The sequence below is a fragment of the Silurus aristotelis genome (assembly GCF_946808225.1).
Source record: "Silurus aristotelis genome assembly, chromosome: 2".
Lineage (NCBI taxonomy): Eukaryota > Metazoa > Chordata > Actinopteri > Siluriformes > Siluridae > Silurus > Silurus aristotelis.
In genome coordinates, this window is record NC_139575.1 from 33,070,196 (window position 1) to 33,089,549 (window position 19,354).

Consider the following 19,354-nt stretch of genomic DNA (forward strand, 5'->3'; position numbering starts at 1 on the left):
TGAAGACACAAGCTGCAGTTTTTACATGAAGGTTTTTATTTTTGAAAACTAAATCCAAAACTACAAGGCCCTGTGTGAAAAGTGTTTGCCCCCTCTTAAAACTGTGGTTTATCACACCCGAGTTCAATTTCTCTAGCCACACCCAGACCTGATTACTGCCACACCTGTTCACAATCAAGAAATCTCTTAAATAGGACCTGTCTGACAAAGTAAAGTAGACCAAAACATCCTCAAAAGCTAGACATCATGCCACGCTCCAAAGAAATTTAGAAACAAATGAGAAAGAATGTAATTGAGATCTATCAGTCAGGAAAATGTTAAGACATTTCTAAAACTTTGGGACTCCAGCAAACCACAGTGAGAGCCATTATTCACAAATGGCAAAAACATGGAACAGTGGAGAACCCTCCCAGAAGTGGCCAGACAACCAAAACTACCCCAAGAGCACAGCGACGACTGATCCAAGAGGTCACAAAAGACCCCACAACAACATCCAAAGAACTGCAGGCCTCACTTGCCTCACTTAAGCTCAGTGTTCATGACTCCACCATAAGAAATAGACTGGGCAAAAATGCTCTGCATGGCAGAGTACCAAGCTAAAAACCGCTGTTGAGCAAAAAGAACATAAAGGCTCAGCTCAGCTTTGCCAGAAAACATTTTGATGATCCCCAAGACTTTTGGGAAAATACTCTGTGGACTGATGAGACAAAAGTTGAACTTTTGGGAAGGAGTGTGTCCCAATACAACAGTAAAATATGGTGGTGGTCGTGTGATGGTCTGGGGCTGTTTTGCTGCTTCAGGACCTGGAAGACTTGCTGTGATAAATAGAACCATGAATTCTGCTGTTTACCAAAAAATCCTAAAGAGAATATCCGGCCATCTGTTTGTGACCTCAAGCTGAAGCGAACTTGGGATCTGCAGCAGGACAATGATCCAAAACACACCAGCATGTCCACCTCTGAATGGCTGAAGAAAAACAAAATGGAGACTTTGGAGTGGCCTAGTCAAAGTCCTGAACTGAATTCTATTGAGATGCTGTGGCATGACCTTAAAAAAGGTGGTTCATGCTTGAAAACCCTCCAATGTGGCTTAATTACAACAATTCTGCATAGATGAGTGGATCAAAATTCGTCCACAGCGCTGTTACAGATTTATTGCAAGTTATCGCAAACGCTTGATTGCAGTTGTTGCTGCTAAGGGCGGCCCAACCAGTTATTAGGTTTAGGGGCAAACAATTTTTCACACAGGGCCATGTAGTTTTGGATTTTGTTTTCCCTTAATAATAATAATAACCTTCATTTAAAAACTGCATGTTGTGTTCACTTGTGTTATCTTTTACTAATATTGAAATTAGTTTGATTTTAAATATTAAAGTGTGACAAACAAATAAGAAAACTTAAGAAAACCTGTAAAAATAGTTTGACTGAGTTGTGTTGTGTTTGAATGCTCCACTTTTAGACTTTCAAAGTATCTGCCAGAGGAATCCAAAGCCATTATCACATCCCATCATGCATCAGTGGAGTACCAGGTGGCAGTAAAGACTACATTTGTTGAGCCTTTTGCTCCAATAATTGGGGCTCAATACACCGTACTGGGAGAGATAGAAAAGTCAGAAGGTATGTCAATGACATACATTTTTTTTTACTTCACATTATGCAATCGAACAAGTCCTGCTTTATCACACTTCTGATTTCAGGGGACGGTGAAGTCGTCGTGCATGCACGGGTCTTTAATTGCGTGGACGGCGTCGATGTTGCTTTGCTACAGAAGGCCGTAAACGAACAGAGGAAATTTTTTCGGGAAAGAGATGGCGAGGCTGGCACACACTAACATCAATAACTTACCAATCATATGACATGGAGTGGGAAATATCAGTCTGGGAAATATACAGTGGGAAATTTCAGTCTGTGTTTTAGGGTATTATAGAAGGGCATGAGAAACTGTTTTGGGACAATTCGATTCTAAATAATTGGGACAATTCTTTCCAAATAATGTTCTCAAAACTTGACTTAAATCTATTATACAAATTTGCATTGTAACTAGAAATCTTGGAAGTAGGTTTTGGTGTAACCCTAGATTAAGGTAAATTAAAACAAAATTCACTTCATCAAGCTCAAATTTTATTATGGCTGGCATGGTTTAAAATTGCTCTCAGATTTTAATTTGTGTGCTAGTGATAGAATAATTTAAACCAAAGTCTTGCCATTTATGTACATTCGATGTAAAGTCATATTTTCACGGTTTGTGTCCTCCAAATGAATGGTGGTAACTGGTAGCTCAATGGTTGTTTGATCGGAAGATATGAGGGTTGTGGTTCAAATCCCACCATCACCAAACTTCCTGCTGGGCCCTCGGCCTTAGCAAATGCTTAGTGTATAAATGGAAGATTTCTAAGTCGCTCTGGATAAGTGTATCTGCTATATGCCATACATATAAATAAATAAAATTATATTATTTTCAAACTAAACTTGCATATTTATTTGTTATTCCATTAACAAGACAAGATATTTTTCTTTTAAAAATTTTTTTATTTACCATTTAAATGAGAAATTTTTTTTTCAACATCGCCATAATGGGTGAATATCATCAAAACAAGATTTAAATAATTCTTGATAGTTTTAAGCAAATAGGGAAAAAAAATACCTAGCCCAACATCCCAAGTAAAATAAACTTTGAAAGGTATTTTTTATAACCATTAAGCTCTTCAAATGAACAAAAATAATAGCGTGTGTGTGTGTGTGCGTGTATATAATATATATATATATATATATATATGTTTTTTTTCCACATTATAAAATAAAAAGTAAACACATCTCCACGGCAGCAGTTTAAAAAAAAAAAAGCCCTTAAATGAAAGCATTTGATTAAAAATAGTATCATTATTAATGTAAAAAAAAAAAGCCAGTGCATGCCAGATAGCAGAATAAGTAAAATGCTGAGTAATCCCTATTGGCTGTGATAATTAGGATTAACAATAGGATACTGTTGTGTGTGCAATAATTATAATGTATGTCTAATGTAGGCTGATTTGGCAGGGTTTTCCCTGAGAGCAATATGAGCAATATTACTATAAACATGAATGGTTTGCACAGAGTAAATTACAGTTCATTTGAAGGAATCTTCAAAAACGACTATGCTCTTCATTTTTGGCTGTAAACATGTCTTAAGAGTAGTTGGTGGACATGTGGCTCTTGTATGATGGGATGTAGGCAGCATCTCTGGATGTTGCAGGAAGCATTGGGAGGCCTGTGTATGGGTCTTTCTTGCAGAGTGCCAATGCTTGCTTGTAGTTGATTTTCTGCTTTGTAATCGGATCCACTATGTCCTTCACATAGTTTGACTCTTCCTGAAGCTCTCTCATCATCGTATTGTCGATCATTTTGTTTTTGACTGCGTCTGCAAGCTTTACTCGGCCTGTCTGGTTGGGGTTGACGAGGCCACCTGTCAGGTACTGCACCTCCATGTAACGCATGCCTGTGTCTTTAGGCAGCCACCCTTTCTGAACAGCCTCTCCAATAGAAAGACGTTCTTTAGTACCTGGATCTTCAACCCCGGTGAAGGCTTTCTGGGCATTGAGCAGCCGCTGCAGCTGGGTGGCTTCAATTAGGCTTCGTTCTGCTGCTTTATGGACTGAAAATCTTTCTTTTCTGTTAATATCCACAATTCCACCAGTGACTGCTTGAGCCTCCAGCAACCTTTGGGCTGTAGTGGGATCAATCATCTGTCGAGACACTGCTGAGCGCACAGAAATGCATGAATCGGAATCTTTGTCGTAAACGCCGCAAATAGGAAGCTCTTCATGCGAACTGGTGGTGGTTTTGGTATAGGATGGAGGAGCCTGTGAAGTTCTTTGGGTGGTAGCTGAAATTATTTGAGATGACTTCTTCTTTTCACCAGCCACGAGAAGGGCAAACTCTGAGATTGGCATCTTTCCATCTTTGTATTGCTGTACTTGATACTGAGTCAGGTTACCATCTCTCAGAGCATTTTTGATGGAATACTGCTTTCCGCTCTTGCGATCTTGCAACACAGACGTCTCCCCCTCACGCCCCATTGTCGTGATCTCCTCCCAGTCACACTCCAACTCCTGCAAATTGATGTACTGGGTGCGATCGATTAGCCCTTGAATGTAGGCATCATAGGGTGACATGTCTTTACCAGTCTCGGGGTCCAGAATGCTAATTCTTGTGGAGACGTTTTTCTCCTGCGTACGCGTTTCTGAAGCACTTTCCTCTTTTTTCAAGCTGTTTCTGAGCTCTGTGATGGCGTTTTCTCGCTTGTAAATCCTATCCTTCTCGTCTAGAATCTCTCTTTCCAAGCGCTGAACATCAGACTCCATCTTTATGCTCTTCTGCCTGTTCGTTTGGGATCGTTCACTCATCAGCCTGGACTGCTGCTGGAATGAGATGCTGATTTCTTTCTGGTCGCTCTCCAGGGCTTTCAGTTGACACTGGAGATCCTGTTTTTCTTTGAGAAGGGCATCCTTTTGATATATAAGATTAGTCTCCTCTTGAGAAGTTGTCGTTCTTCTGTTTTCCAGTCGTTCCTGTTTCTCCTTGAGGCGACGGATTTCATCCTCCACATCCAACCTGCCATTTCTCTGCTGGAACACCTGCTCTCTCAAACGAGAAAACTGAGCCTCTAATGCAGGGTCTTTTTCTACCCTGACCACCTCTTTGTAGACTGTTCTCTCGAAAGATTTCTCTTTTTGTAGAATTTCAATCTGGATTTTCAAATTCCTATTGTCTCGCTGCAGCCGCATCACTTCATTGCTCTCCTTGTCGAAGTCCGTCCTCAGGCCACTGGTCAGTTTTTCCAGCTTTGGATCCTTTTCTACTTTCATAACTTTCTCCGTAACAATATTCTCCTGAACTGGTGGTGGCGCATTCTCCAGCTCACTGATACGGTACTTAATTTGGGACAACTCGGTCTCCACAATGATCTTCTTTTGCCTCTCATCACTTTCCCTAATAGTCCTCTCCTTGTCCTCTATTAGAGCTTTTAGTCGTTGAACTTCCTGATCTGCCTTCCTACGATTGTTTACTTCCTCATCCAGAGTCCTTCCGAGCCTCTCAAGCTCTATAAGTTGCCTTGGATCTTTCTCTAATCTCAAAACTTCCTTAACAACCACCTTCTCCTCCGGTCTTTGTCTCTCCAGCTGAATGTATTTGTTCTGAAGATCGAAGACCATCTCCTCGATGCTTCTGCGTGTTTGCGCCTCATCGCGTACCTCCTTCCTTAGACGTTCTGCTTCCTTCTCCAAGAGCGGATCATTAATATACTTGACTAAATCTTTAGTGACTACCTTGGTTTCTATCTTCGACTTCTCTGTCCTCAGTTCATCCCGCTCTTTCTTGAGACGGTTCAGCTCGTCTTGTAAGGAAGTATAGCTTCTTTGCAGGGAAAAGACTTGGTCCGAGAGCCTTTGAATCTCTCTCACATTCTCTGAACTACGTTCTTCTTTCACCACCTCCTGAACAACTTCCTTATACTCGATTGTTGGTTTTTGGGAGCGGAGAGATTCCAAATCCATTATCACCAATTTAATCTTCCTTTCATATTCAGAACTATACCGGGTGGCTTCCTGGAGTTCTCTCCTCAGTCGTACTATCTCCGCTTCAGTCTCTGGTGAAATCCTAAAGATTTCGTTCACAATCTCCTTGACATCTATTTTTTGTTTAAGCTGTTCGACTTGGACGTACCGTGCATGGAGATCAGTTAGTTCATTAACAAGCAGCTTGTTCTGGTGTCTCTCTTCATCTATGGTAGATCGAAGCCTGTTAGACTCACTAATGAGTGCAGGGTCTTTTTCAATCGTCTTCACTTCTTTAGTCACATACTTGGGTTCCAAGGTAGGTATGAGTCTCTCAAGATTGGAAATTTGACTCTTTGTTTGGACTATTTGATTGTTCAGTGACCGGGCCCTTTCACCCTCATCTTCAATCTCATTCTTAAAGGACATGACAGCCTTTAGCATCTCAGGATTTTTCTCTACTCGAACAACCTCTTTCTGTACCACCTTTTCTTTGATAGTTGGCCTCTTTTGCTCCAAGAGAATCATTTCTGTTTTCAGTTGACCTCCTTGACTATGTATAACTTCGACCTCATTCAGCAATTGGCTTATCTCATCTCGTATCCTTTTAGCCTCCACATCCAACTGAGGGTCCCTCTCATAATTGGTCACCTCTCTAGTCACCAGTTTTGGTTTAGCGCTCTTAAGTTCTGTTTCTATGTTAGAAATCTTCCTGGTGAGGACCTCAATCTCACTTTGGGTTCCAGTACGTCGCAAGGCCTCTTCGTGAACTTTTTTCTGAAAGTCAATCAAATCAGCCTCGAGCTTCGGGTCACGGTAGTATTGTAGGATCTCCTTCTCTTCCACACGTTCGACACCTTTTCTGCTCCTGAGCGACAACATCCTGTCTTTGAACACTCTAAGCTCGGTTTCAACCTGACTGCGCCTGCTGATCTCGTCTTCAAGTTTCCTCTGTAGACCATCACTCTCTACTATATTCTTTTGTTGCAGTTGCTGCTGCTGCTGTACCATGGCTACTTTCTCCTCTTTCTACAGATGGAAAACAGATCATACCATCATACAGAAATTCTTGCTTGAATGTGAAAGCAGTATTAATTTTTCAGTAGTAAAACCAAAATGTATCTAGCATATTTATATCATAAAGCAGGGTTTTTTTTATGTTGAAAAATAAATAAAGAAATAAAAAGACTGTGGTACATTTTGTGGCTAATTGTTATTTCATGTATGTAAGATTATTCCCAGTGATGACAAGAATCTATCTAGTATGTGGTCTGTCTCAAACTGTCTTAAAAATTATTTTCTGGGTTGTTAATCATTTATTTCTATATTTATTTAACACGCCAGCTGAGTTGCATGTCAGAAACCGTGTTTTGACCAAATACAAATGTAGCTTAGGTTTGAAAACATGTTTTTTTGTTGTTTTATTTGCCAGATTTTGCCTCATTTTCAGAACATATCCTGAGACCCACATCATAAGTAACTTTTAATGTGGTGGATTTATACCTGTGCAAGAAGGCTCTTGGCTAAGTCCATCTGGTTGAGAAGCTGATCATTTGCAGCTGCGGTGTTCGCGTAGCGGTTTACTAGAGCTTTTTCCTATAATTGCACAAATAAAGTGAAAAAAAAGGTGAAAAAAAAATAATTAAAACATAAAATGCATTTGATTTAGTGTGACAAGATGTTCGCCCTTCAAATAGTCTCACCTGTTTTTCCACAGACTCTGTCAGAGTAGTGGTGGACACCCTTCTAGAATCTGCTGCATCAGGGTTTTTCAGAGTGGCTCTGTACTTGTCCGAGTTAATGTCATATTCCTATCAAGAATGGGTAAAAAGGAAAATGTTGACTTCACATGTTGAATTCAGGGTCGGTTTAAACGGCACCTTTACATTAAACATAACCACAAGCTTACATTGAGGATATCTTGCAGATCCTGAGAGAGATCGACCATCCTGTCTACTTCGTAACCTTTCCTTTTAATATCCTCAACTACTCTCTGTGAAAAAAACAGACATAGTTATTTTGTATGTTTTAGTTTTATTCTCATGGATGCTAACTGTTCATAAGCTGTGATTTGGGCAGATGAAGTGTTGGACTTATTGTGCAAATTGATCAAGTCCACTGACCTCTTGAGAAATCTGCTTTGCGTTGACTTCAGCTAAACCATCTGAAGGCCTGACCTTGTTGTTGGGCAAATTGTCCAGGAATGTGTTGAGGGATTGGACAGAGTTCTGAAAGTCATTATTCTTGGTGCTAGCTCCTTGCAAAAGACTCTCCCTGTAAAAAAATTCATTTCAATAATAAATAAAGAAAATCTCATACTCAATGAGAACAAATTTCAGTGAACAATTTGTACTAGTTCCTCTGAATTCGTTTGATCATCATACCTATCGACTAGCTGGTTGTTTAGGTTAGCATAGCGGTTCTGCAGGCTTTTGACTTGAGACTCCTGCCTGCGGATGTCAGGGCAGTACTCCTGATATCCTTGCTGGAGGGAACTGCACAGTTTTCCGGTCACCTCCAGGTCCTTGTTCAGCTTCTGCATCTCTGGTTGGGCACCAGCCACATCTTTTTTCATATTCTGAGGAAATTGGCAAAGGGTTAACAAAATATCAGGAGTAAATGGACCACTAGCGAAAGTTTTTTTGTCAAAGCAGTACACAATTAACTAAAAACTTCAGTATTTCATTTGGATGGACAAATACTAAAGTTCCTTTCTTACTTGCAGGTCGTGAATGCGGTTCGGGAGGGCATCGGGAAAATCTACAAGAGTACCATGTTTACTCAGCTGCTTCTCAAAACCGGACACAGTTCCATCAACCTTCCTTATTTGGTTCTCCAAGTTAAGGGATGCATTGGCTCTGCAAAAAAAAATCCATTCATTATACAGGTATCTTTTTTAAACATACTGTAGAACATATGACTATACACTATTTATTATATTTCTATATTAAAATTATAAAGTGTCATAAGCTATAATATTGATTACTTCTTGGTGTAGAGGTCATTAAGGCCAGCCAGGCTGTCTTGTTTGTTTTTGCTCTGGCTCAATCTTTCAGGCAAAGTGGATGACACAGGGCCATTGGAGTCCTGGGACAGGAGCGGCTCAAGATCTTTCTGTACTGCTGCCTTTTGTTGCGCCAGCTGCCCCAGAGCTGCTGCAGCTTTCTGCAGAATCAAGAAATAAAACTGATAAATAACTGAAAATAATTCCTCTTTGACACAGCTTTAATGCACCCAAAAGTATTTTACCCTAAAAGTTCTGGAAGCTGGGCACATGAAATTCTAATTAGAAATGAAAGTATAACGCTATCAACTAACCATCACACCTTCATGTTCTTTTTCATCATCCCATTAAGATTGAGTCCCAGCTTTGCTGTTATAAAAACCTCCACTTTTATGGCAAGGTTTATTCACTAATTTCTGGAATGTTCCAGAGGTGTTGAGATCAGTGTTCTATGCAGGCCACTTAAGTTCTTCCACTACAACCTTGGTAGACCATGTCTTCATGGATCTCCCTTTGTACATAGAGGTATATTTGTGCTGGAACATATTTGGGTCTTGTAAGCTTTAGAATACAAAGGTATCCTATACAACTGTATGCAATCCAACTTAGTGTCAAAGGTTTGAGGCAGACTTGTATATGGAGGTGATGGTGCTGTAATTGGTAGAAAAGCCTACACTTATATATTATATATTTATTCTTGTATATTTATATATATATATATATATATATATATATATATATATATATATATATATATATATATATATATATATATATTTATTTAGTATTGAAATCTTTTAGGTGATATTCTTACCTCTTGTTCTTTCAGGCGATTTGCTAGATCTCCAGCAGGGTTGCTGCTGTCCAGTGGAGCTCTCATTCGCCTCTGCATGTCCTGTTCTGCTAGAGCCAAGTCTTTGTCCAACTGATTCAAACGTTCACTATATTGAGTAGCTTTAGGGTTCTCCAGAGATTTCGAAACAGGAACTGGAGCACACAAGCATACAGGTTAATGTGCATATTCTTGCGTAATTTGACTCCCCTGTGTGTGTGTATGTGTGTTCTCAAAGTGTGCATACCGTATGCCCACATATGCTCAGTGTGTGGTATATTCACCTGATTGCACTGCTCGTGTGACTTCAGGAGCCTGAGTCTTAAGTGAGGCCCTGACTGCTGCACGCCTTTTCTTCAGGTCATCCAGCTCTTTGCCCAGCCTACACACACACACACACACACACACACACACACACACACACACACACACACACACACACACACACACACACACACACACACACACACACAGAGGAATGTTTAATAAAATAACTATATTAACATGTTTACTGTCTTTTCTTTTTTTCATTAAAATGCTCCCATGACAGAGTTGGACTTCAATTACAAATGATGTAACACGTTTTTATTTATTTATTTTTATTCCAAAAATCAGACTTACAGATCCACTTTGTCAATGGCCTCAGTGTCGGGTGGAGGAATCAGGAAGCACACTCCAGGATAGGATTCAAGGGACCCGTTACTCGTATGCACCTCCCAGTTTGCGTAGTTGCTGTTGGATTTCAAGGTGAACTTCTCACCTCTGGATATGGAGGTCTGGACATTGAAAATAAGTGAGTGAGAATGCGTGGAATACACAATGTGAGAAGAAAGCTTGAATTAAAATTGTCAACAAACTTTTGACTGTCTTTGAAAAACGTTAAAACGTTTCGGACTAGAACAAGGCTGTAGAAAAGGTTTTGATCCAGACTGGTACATTAAAAAGGGAGCTGTAGATTAATAATTAAAGAATTGATGCAACCTGTTTTGCAAATTCTTAATAAATCTTAAATCATTAAATTATGATTGGTATTTCATGTGCACATACTTGTGAGGGTAAGTGTGTATGGCAGTTTTCACCCTACTTGTGAGGGTGAGTGTGTATGGCAGTCTCATTTGCCTGCTGAATGAATGTGAATGAACGTAAACGCTCCTGTGGGAAGTGTGTTTAATTAAGATACCTTGGGTGTGCTCCAGTCACACAAAGACTCGATGGTGGTGGGTCGGCTCAGGGTGGTGCGGCGGAGTTTTAGAGGAGCGATGGTGGTACTGCGCTTTCTCAGATCCGCTAAGAGTTGCTCGCAGCGTTGAAGAGGCCTTTCCTCTGCCTGAGAGAGAAAGTGAGAGGGAGGATTGAGGGTAAGAGAAAAATAAAGATTGAACCACACCTTACTAATTTCATAGAGCACTATTTAATACATAGTACACTTCGGAAATACCTGTGTGTACTACAGCAGACATTCAAGCCAAGTAGCTTCATGACTACAGAACTCTTTCATTTTAACATTTTAATAAATTAAATACATTTGTAAAGGATTTTCTTACCTCCAGCTGTAGCTGAGTCTCTGTGTTAGTCTTTTTTGACAGAGCTTTGGGGTCCAAAGTGGAACTGAGGCCTGTTAACGATTCGGACAAGGTCTCAGAATCCAGTTGGTACTGTGGGACAGAGAAGACAGTTCAAATAAATTTATATCTACAGTATAGTACATTAATTATTTTTATACAGTAATTATATTGCATTAATTGGAACATATATATGTCTTAACATACTTCTTTTATAGCTTATAATTTTATATGCATGGTCCTTAAATCACAGGCTGTGTTGAAAATTAGCCATCTAGGCATTTTGTCCCCACCATGAACCCGCCCCATGAGACAATTCCTATTAGGGAATTTCCGATATGACAATATGCCGACCATCCCTGACAATTTCCCACATCCAGGGCATCGAAGATGACTCAAGATTGCTGCTCAGATCAGTTTTTTATTTGCTCAAGGTGCTCTGCTCATTCAACTGCACTCCTCCTGTATCAACTTACCTTTTTGTATTCCTCCACATTGTCCAGGTGTGTTTCTTGGCAGATGCACAAGTTCAGAAATTTCTGCCACTCGTTCCTCAGCGTGTCTCTGTGGCCCTGAAGCATAATAAAAAAGCTGACACATGCTGAAACTGACACCGATGCTGTAAATCAGTGATTAGCGCTAAAGTCAGTGCTGGTGTTGTCGGTCCCAGCAACAAAGAATATGAAGGACACATACAAGGCTGTGATATCAGTTACCAACACAAAAAGAGAAATTTCACATTGTAATGTGAATCTCATAAACCCCGACATATTTATACCAAATTCCACCAATCCAGCACTGTGGAATTCTTGACCTCTGATGAGTCATGAGTGTTTGTACCTTTCTATATTGTTGAATCGGTTCTAATTCAAATCTTTGTAATATATTCCTCTCACCTGAATGGTGTTTGGTGCGGGGTGTTTCATCTCAATCAGACGTTCTCCATCATCCTGCAGTTTGTTCACCTCGGTCTCATGAGAGAGCAGGCTGTTGTTTTTAAAGTTCTACAGCAAAAACCACAGAGCAAAAGAAAAAGCTGTCAATTAAAGCTTTTACTGAGATTGGAAAGAATGGCGATGCGGATCTTGGCCCCACCTCGTAGCGACGCCGGACGTCCGGCGGATCCACCATGCGGTCGCTCCAGTCCTGTTGGAGGATCTTGGCCTGTTCTTCAGACAGGTACGCTACCTCTTTGTTACAGCTTTGCATGTATTCGTACAGGCTGTTCAGGTAGTGATGGCGCCATTTCGAGTTGTCCTGCACGGCCACAACAAAAATTTCGCACACGTGTACGCAAGGGCCGAGTTAGTTTGCCATTTTTATAGAAAATATTATTGTTAAAAAACAATTTTACGTCAATTTGAACTACTTCATTTACATCATTCATTGTAAAAGTTTATCAAAGAATACAGGTTTTGGCATGCATTTATTGAAAAGATTTTGCCTAAATGTCTTACCAAGAGATTTGCGTATTGCTTCTTGAGGTCAGCATATTCCTCCTAACACAATAAAGAATAAGAAATAAATAAATAATCAAATTAATCATGCAATCACCATTGATTTGTTCAGAATCTATTGCAAATCTGCAGTAGGTTATCACAAGAAGTCTAAATGGATGTCAGATTCCTCTCGAAATGATCAACTGCTCCTTTAAAGAATGATATCTGATGTTTTTTCTGTGTGAGTTGTTAGGGTTACTATGGCTGACCTTAGAGCTGGTGCTGTCTGGGCTGAGCTGAGTGCTGTAGGCTTCGATCTCCTTGTGCAGTATATTTTGGGCTGCAATCTGTTTCTCCAGCTCAGCCATGGTGGGCCCATAAGCTTCTGAGTTTACATCTTTCTACAACACACACACACACACACACAAACACATATAGATGAAAGCCTCAGATGCTAATTGTAGAAAGTCCTGAAAACAAACAAACCAATAATTGCTCTTAATTTCACAATAAACTATATCAAAACCATATCACTACTTACTAACATGAATGCCTTGTATTAGTTTGTATACACAATATGTATTCATTTTTATTTCCTAGTGTGTCATTATATTTCCAAGCCCTATATATGGCTATAGCAGCTTTTATTTATATATAACCTAAATGGAGAGATATTTTGGACACATTTTAAAATGTGATATTATATGATAATACCATATTGTTAGGTAGACAGAGCAGGTCTAGTTAACAATATTTATTTTTGTGTATTATATATATTGATTTCAGTTTTTTTTTATGTTAACCAAAGTATGACATGTCGTTCGTTTCATCTATTTGTAGATTTGTAGTTATGGATCTTACTGACACTGGAGACTCCTTTCATAAACGTTAAATAAACTGCAGAAACCCACACAGGATTTACATTATTGCGGATGTTATCATGATATCAGTCGGTGTTGGATTATATTCATATTGAACGGTGCCCTGCATTGAACATGCACAATTCTAATCCTGATTGATCAAAATGTATTGATAGATTTTTCATTTTTCACCTGCATGGTTCATATCAATGCACTCGTTCTAATATGTTCTGGTTTGTAAAGTTACAGCATACACCAGGACTTAAATGGCAGACATTGCATGCAGTGGTTGATGTGGTGTAACAGTCAGGAGCAAAGCTGTTTCTATATGTTTTATGGCATATGGACAGCCTTTAGAATGGGTCAGTATTGACTGTTTATAAAAAAAACAAATCTGTGGTATGAGGTGAGTAGACTCTTGAACTCATCTTTACACACTTTCCAACAATTTGTGACTTGGTGAGTTTGATCAAGGAGCGACTCAAGGACATGGTGACCTTGGAGAAGGAGTGATTTCCACCTTTTACTGTTTACCTGTTTCTGGTTGAACACCTGGATCCAGTTGATGCGCGGCTGCATGCCGATCTCGTTTATCTGCTTGTACAGGTCACGGTAAAACACGCAGTCCTTCAGCCAGCGATCATGAAGTCGACTCACACTATCACACAAATACAAAGAGACCTATAAGCCATACTGACCAAAGATGATACACGAATGTGACAGACATTTTTCTTGTTTTTAAACGATATTTTAAAAAGCAATCGTGGTGCGCCATCTAGTGGTCATTTATTGAAGGGTGAGAGTGCATCAAGTTTGCAATCAATTCAGCTCTAATAGAATTGTATTAATGCGACAGTAATTTGGTGTATTAGAATTGTCATTGTTGCATTTCTCAAAATTATATACATTTTCAAGGAAGAAATAAAGGACAAATAAATACCCAGGGTATGATAAATAAAATATATGCAGTGTTGCACATTAAATAGTAGCGTTTTGTCAAATCATACACGCATACTGTTTATCAGATTGTTAGATATTATATTCATATTCCAGAGAAAAATTTTTTTGGAGAGACTAAAAAAATCGTTTGCAAAAAATAATAATTTTGGTTTGCATTGCAATTTTCGAAAAAGGAATTAAAGGTTTACAAATTATTTAAAAAATGCAATTGAGTTAAACATAGAAATGATTACACTGTTGAAATTTGTTTCTGTATTTGTTCAAGTATACAGAAATATTGTTCGTCTTGATGGCTTTAGAAGGACCCTCACACTCTAAAAGGAGGTTATAGTGGGTGTGTTGTATAATGTTGTAACACACTGTGCCTGTGTTTAAACAATCCCTCCTCTTGTTCTCATACATGGATTGATACCACAACATAGTGAAGCTTGTTCGCGTTTTGTGAACCTGTCTTATTTTCAAAACATGTCTGTGCGATGTTTCTCAAAAACTGGATGCAGTTTGAAGAATATATTTACAAATCGAGACCCAATTTCCAAACACATTATGGAAAAATCGTCCCTTTAACTAATGGTGTTCCTGTACTCACTCTTTCTCGATCTCTCCTGTCTGAGGATGTTTCATTTTCTTGGCTTTGTCCAAATCCAGAAAGAGATCCTTGAGGAGCCCTTCAGCCTCAGACAAACATTCAGAGTTCTCTTTCTGGTGTTTACAAGGAATGTTCTTCTTGTCATTTTCGGCATCCTGAAAACACACCGAGGCAGAAATTACCTAATGATGACTTGCATTCTTATAAGAAATAGATGATGGCAAAGAACAAGAAATAGCTTGAGAATGAGACATATTTTAAAAGGGAGAGATAGAGATCAACATTGACTTACGATGACCAGCAGGTCTTCAGCCCTCAGCACGTCTTTTTCCACTATGTCAGCATTCTTCTGCATTCGTGCTATCAGCAAGGTCAAGTCATTCACCTGAGACCTGTAGAAATCAGGGTTGTAGATCATGGTCAGACTTTTTCCTTCGGTATTCACCCAGGATTGGTGCTTTCAAATAGTAATCAGTTGTTGGTGTAACATTTCAGAATGCTGCCCGGTTTACACAGCCGAAGAAAGAACGATGATGTCATATGATCGGGTTGCATACTTGAACCACTGTCACTTCAGAAAATTTAGGTGGTGCTGGCATTTGTCTTGGGGGAAAAAAGCAGCGATATAATACATGTGTAAATGTGTAACGACATGATTGTCTGTATGCATAACTGGGCAGCACACAGGTCCTGGTTGCTCAGGGTCCCAGACTGAGGAGATGCCATGCATGGTTTTTACAATCAAAAACAGGAAGTAAAGTAAACAAAAAAAGGATTCGATGTGAGAGCCACAATTTTGTGCGTGGTCCATTTATTTAATACGACTGCTGTGTAGATTGATGTTAATGTTTGTGTAATTTGTGTGTGTCTGGTTTTATGACTTGGATTAATCAAATATAGTGGTGCTGCTGCAGTTAATAATCATTAAACACCATTTATCACTTTAGAAAACAAATCCGACCAGCAAAGTATAGGCGTCATGTATATGTGGCCAAGTGGCAGAACGAGACGTGGCCTTCGAACAGGTTTGATGTTATTTCTGACATGTTAAGCTGGTATGTGCAGTTTGGGTGTGGGGACAACAAGACTACAGATACCTGGGTTCAATGAATTCAGGGAATGTCTGTTATTCATAACCTCCCCTCTCCACTTTCTCTTGGTGTAATAACTCTATCAGTTTGTAGCTGTCGCTCATTCTCAGTCATATCTCTCAATCAAGCTTTAGCTCACTTGTCTCTCTTGTCATTCAGAGTATACCTTATGCATACCTTATATGGGCATACACTACCTTTTGTTAATTTTAATGTCACAGTCACATTAGATATTTTGTCCTGCAGTTCATTCTGCCCGAGGGTGAAAATATCCCACGCCCACCAATTTGTTGCCATCCTAACGCACACTTCAACCAACCGTCCATTGCATTGCACTGTTTTGGTAAACTTATGTAGAGCGCTAAAGCCGAAAACATGATAAGGCCTGACGAATACCTTTACACACCCTTGCTCTAAACCAAACCTCTCGGAAAACACCAGCAATCAAATCCCAGTGAGATAAATCGAGACCAAATGGCAGTGTAATCATTTTTTCCCCCATTCATTGACAAAGCTGGTTTTGTTCCTTCTCAACAATGCTAACAATGTTCCACCGCCCTCTTGTCATAGGCCATTGCTTCTCTTCTGTACCCACCCTGGCAGGTGCCTCCCTTGGACAAAGATCTAAGGGGGAGAAAAACTCCTATGTTCTCCGAAGCCAGAGGAGCTACATGGTTTCTGAGAATGGCAAACATGTTTGACACAATTACGCTGCATTTTGCACTATTCTATTTGATCTTCAAATACACTTGTTGAACCTGATTACATGATACATATTCGGGTGAAGATATTTTTGGTGGTTACACAATAGGTGTGTCTAAACAAATGCAAACGGAAAATGTTTGTGGTGATACACAACTGTCAAGGCAACTCGCTCCTGTTATTCTACCTTTTGTATGACAAATTATTTACGAAATTGTCAGTTTCTGTTTCTGATGCAGTGTTTCTGATAGAATAATGTTCGGGATGTACCTGTCACGTTATTTCAAAGTTTGTATTTTTTTTTTACTCATAGAACTTTTACCCAATTTATTTGGATTCCATTTTACATAAAAGGTACATGATTTATTTTCTGGAGTATTTCCTTTCATCAAGACCTACTGGCCATGATTTGCTCCCTATACACTGAATGTCCCACTTAGTTTGTTCTTCCAGACATATGAAAAGTATATGATGTTACTAGCTAATCATGGAGGGTTGTGTGAAATGAGTCTCATCTAGGCTCTCGGCTTGCACCTACATCCTGCACCTATATATCATCTCAGCCTCGTTTTGGCCCAAATTCAATCCTGACATTCAGTGTTCTGTGTTAGAAACAATTGTTTAATAAATAAAAAAACCCTCTTGGAATTGTATTTCTCAAACCAAACATGAAGGCCTGAGGTGCATCAGGAAATCCAGGTGTACACTATTTGCTGTATACTGCAAACTGAAGGAGCAAGTTCCTCTGGAAAAGCTACAACTGCATGACCATGACTAAGAGCTCTGCCAACACCCATTGGAGGAAAGAGTGGATTCATTATGATGACTGTTCCCTGGTTTTACTCTTCCACTCATGGCACTCTTGGCGGTGCCATGGTGCTTCCGGGAGCCCACTCGTCATTAAAGGGTTGTTTACAAAGTTTACAAAGCAATGTGAACTCCTGCTTACAACACCACCTCCATAAGGATACAGTGGAAGACCGGGTAACTTGTCAAGGGTTATGTGCTAGAAATCTTTTCATTAATGATCTCTACACACTGACACACACTGACACTAAAAGACGTATCTAAGAAAAGAGACCGGATTTTGTGAGAAGGAGGTGTCAAGCTCCAAACTACAACATTATAATTATGCCCAGGTAGGTCTGAAGACTGACACCCATGATTAAGTCTAAATGAGCATCTGGAATGAAACACTTGGCCCAAGATGAGCCATAAAGGACATTTTTTCCCCACCACCACAATTTACCATCTAACTAACATACATTCTCTGACAGATACATGACAGAACATGAAATATCTACTTTGAATAACTAAGCAGAAACGGAGCATAGATTAAGACCGGTTAAAGATGATCTTCTCCATGTCCCACTCCACACACTGAAGGAGAAGGCCAAGTGTGAGATCTGTGATATAAACCCGAGCAGCTTAGAGCTGACCGACTTTAGCCTCCACCTGAGCTCCAGTTACAAGCACCTCCTCAAAATCAGTCACTAACTCGCACTCACTAACGCACTCACTTGGTCATCTTGGACGAACCCTTGAGGGTGCTGCTGTCCTTGGGGGTCTTCTTAAACATCCTGCAGGTTCAGCGTGAGGTGAAAAGTCACCTGCTGTTTAGCTGTGTATATTTCTCTCAGGTCTCTCCGGACTTAAATCCGTCTCACACTGTTCGGCTTCCTCGTCTGCGCAGTGTCTTTTGTCTTGTCTCAATCATGCATGGGTACCCACTTACACACACACACCTTCTGTGCGTCTCCAGTGGTGTGTGTCTCCTGAAGAGTGTCGCAAACTGGTAAAAGATGGAGATATTTGGTTGTCTCTGCTCCGCCCTGAGGGACAAGTGTCGGACGACACCCAGGCGTACCGAGGGACCGGGCAGACCTGTTCTACACTCCCATTTCTCTCTTACACACACACATACACACATACACAGTGGTTTGTCATACATTCACAATGTGGGCCAATAGAGAATGCCTTCTGGAAATGTGCTTGAATCGCCAAAACCTATGTTGTATGCATGTTCTCATTCTGATGACTGTGCTAGTTATATAAAAACCTACATTTTTTTAACTTTATAAAAGGTTTTCCAAAAAAAAAAAAGGTTCTACTCAGAACTAATAAACATCCAAAGAATATTTAATTGAAGCTTCTTCAAATAAAACCTAATCAGCTGCAATATTTTGTTTCAGTATCTATGCTAACAAACAGTATACATGTTAATACAAGCTTCAATCTAGTGGCCACTTTACCCCAGGATTCATGTTCTCTGTTGAAAGAAATAGGACCCCCGAAGTCCACCCGACGTAGACGACTTCTGTTGTAGCCTATCCTTCTGGACCGTTCGGTTGTTGCAAGTTTTGAGATGCTTTTCTGCTTAGCACACGAGGTGGTATCATAAAGTGTTAAAACTAGCTCTGTTTACAAGAAAGTACTTTATATATGTACGTTTACATACTATCATCTTCAAAATATTACCCTTGCACAGCAATCCAGCTTTCCCGGTGTTCCTGCCACTTCTGGAATGTGTCCTGGAAACCACTTTATACAGATTGGTTAATTGATTTGCAGTAAACCACTCTCTCATCAACAAGGAGTTTCTTCAACCATGATGCTGAGCTCCCTTTTTTCCCATCCCCATTTCCCATTTTTCCCATTGATGTTTGTTATAAAATTAACAAAAGCCATTGACCTGTATCTGCATGACTGTATGTGATGTGTTCTTGCCACATGATTGGCAAACTGGATGAATTCATTCTGTAAATGTTCTCCCCTATGTTAT

At 39.8% G+C, this 19,354-nt stretch overlaps 1 protein-coding gene across 1 annotated transcript; it reads right to left on the minus strand.

The window, feature by feature from the left end:
* Window positions 1-2,507: 2,507 nt before the first annotated feature.
* evpla (envoplakin a) lies at window positions 2,508-18,471 on the minus strand. The gene is made up of 22 exons (XM_083559600.1): window positions 18,093-18,471; window positions 15,072-15,171; window positions 14,780-14,934; window positions 13,765-13,888; window positions 12,640-12,771; window positions 12,389-12,430; window positions 12,027-12,188; window positions 11,828-11,935; window positions 11,408-11,503; window positions 10,914-11,024; window positions 10,550-10,696; window positions 9,991-10,145; window positions 9,654-9,751; window positions 9,352-9,524; window positions 8,520-8,698; window positions 8,253-8,391; window positions 7,918-8,111; window positions 7,657-7,807; window positions 7,443-7,526; window positions 7,237-7,344; window positions 7,037-7,129; window positions 2,508-6,562 (listed from the first exon to the last, which is right to left on the minus strand). The coding sequence occupies exons 1-22, from the start codon at window positions 18,149-18,151 to the stop codon at window positions 3,164-3,166; spliced, it is 6,009 nt and encodes a 2,002-aa protein (XP_083415726.1). The 5' UTR covers window positions 18,152-18,471; the 3' UTR covers window positions 2,508-3,163.
* Window positions 18,472-19,354: the final 883 nt, after the last annotated feature.

Coding starts and splice junctions, on each gene's coding strand:
- evpla (XM_083559600.1), bottom strand. CDS start 18,151: ATGTTTAAGAAGACCCCCAAGGACAGCAGCACCCTCAAGGGTTCGTCC. Junction 8,112..8,252: donor ACCGCATTCACGACCTGCAA/GTAAGAAAGGAA, acceptor CAATTTCCTCAG/AATATGAAAAAAGATGTGGC. Junction 7,130..7,236: donor CAGAGTCTGTGGAAAAACAG/GTGAGACTATTT, acceptor GTGCAATTATAG/GAAAAAGCTCTAGTAAACCG.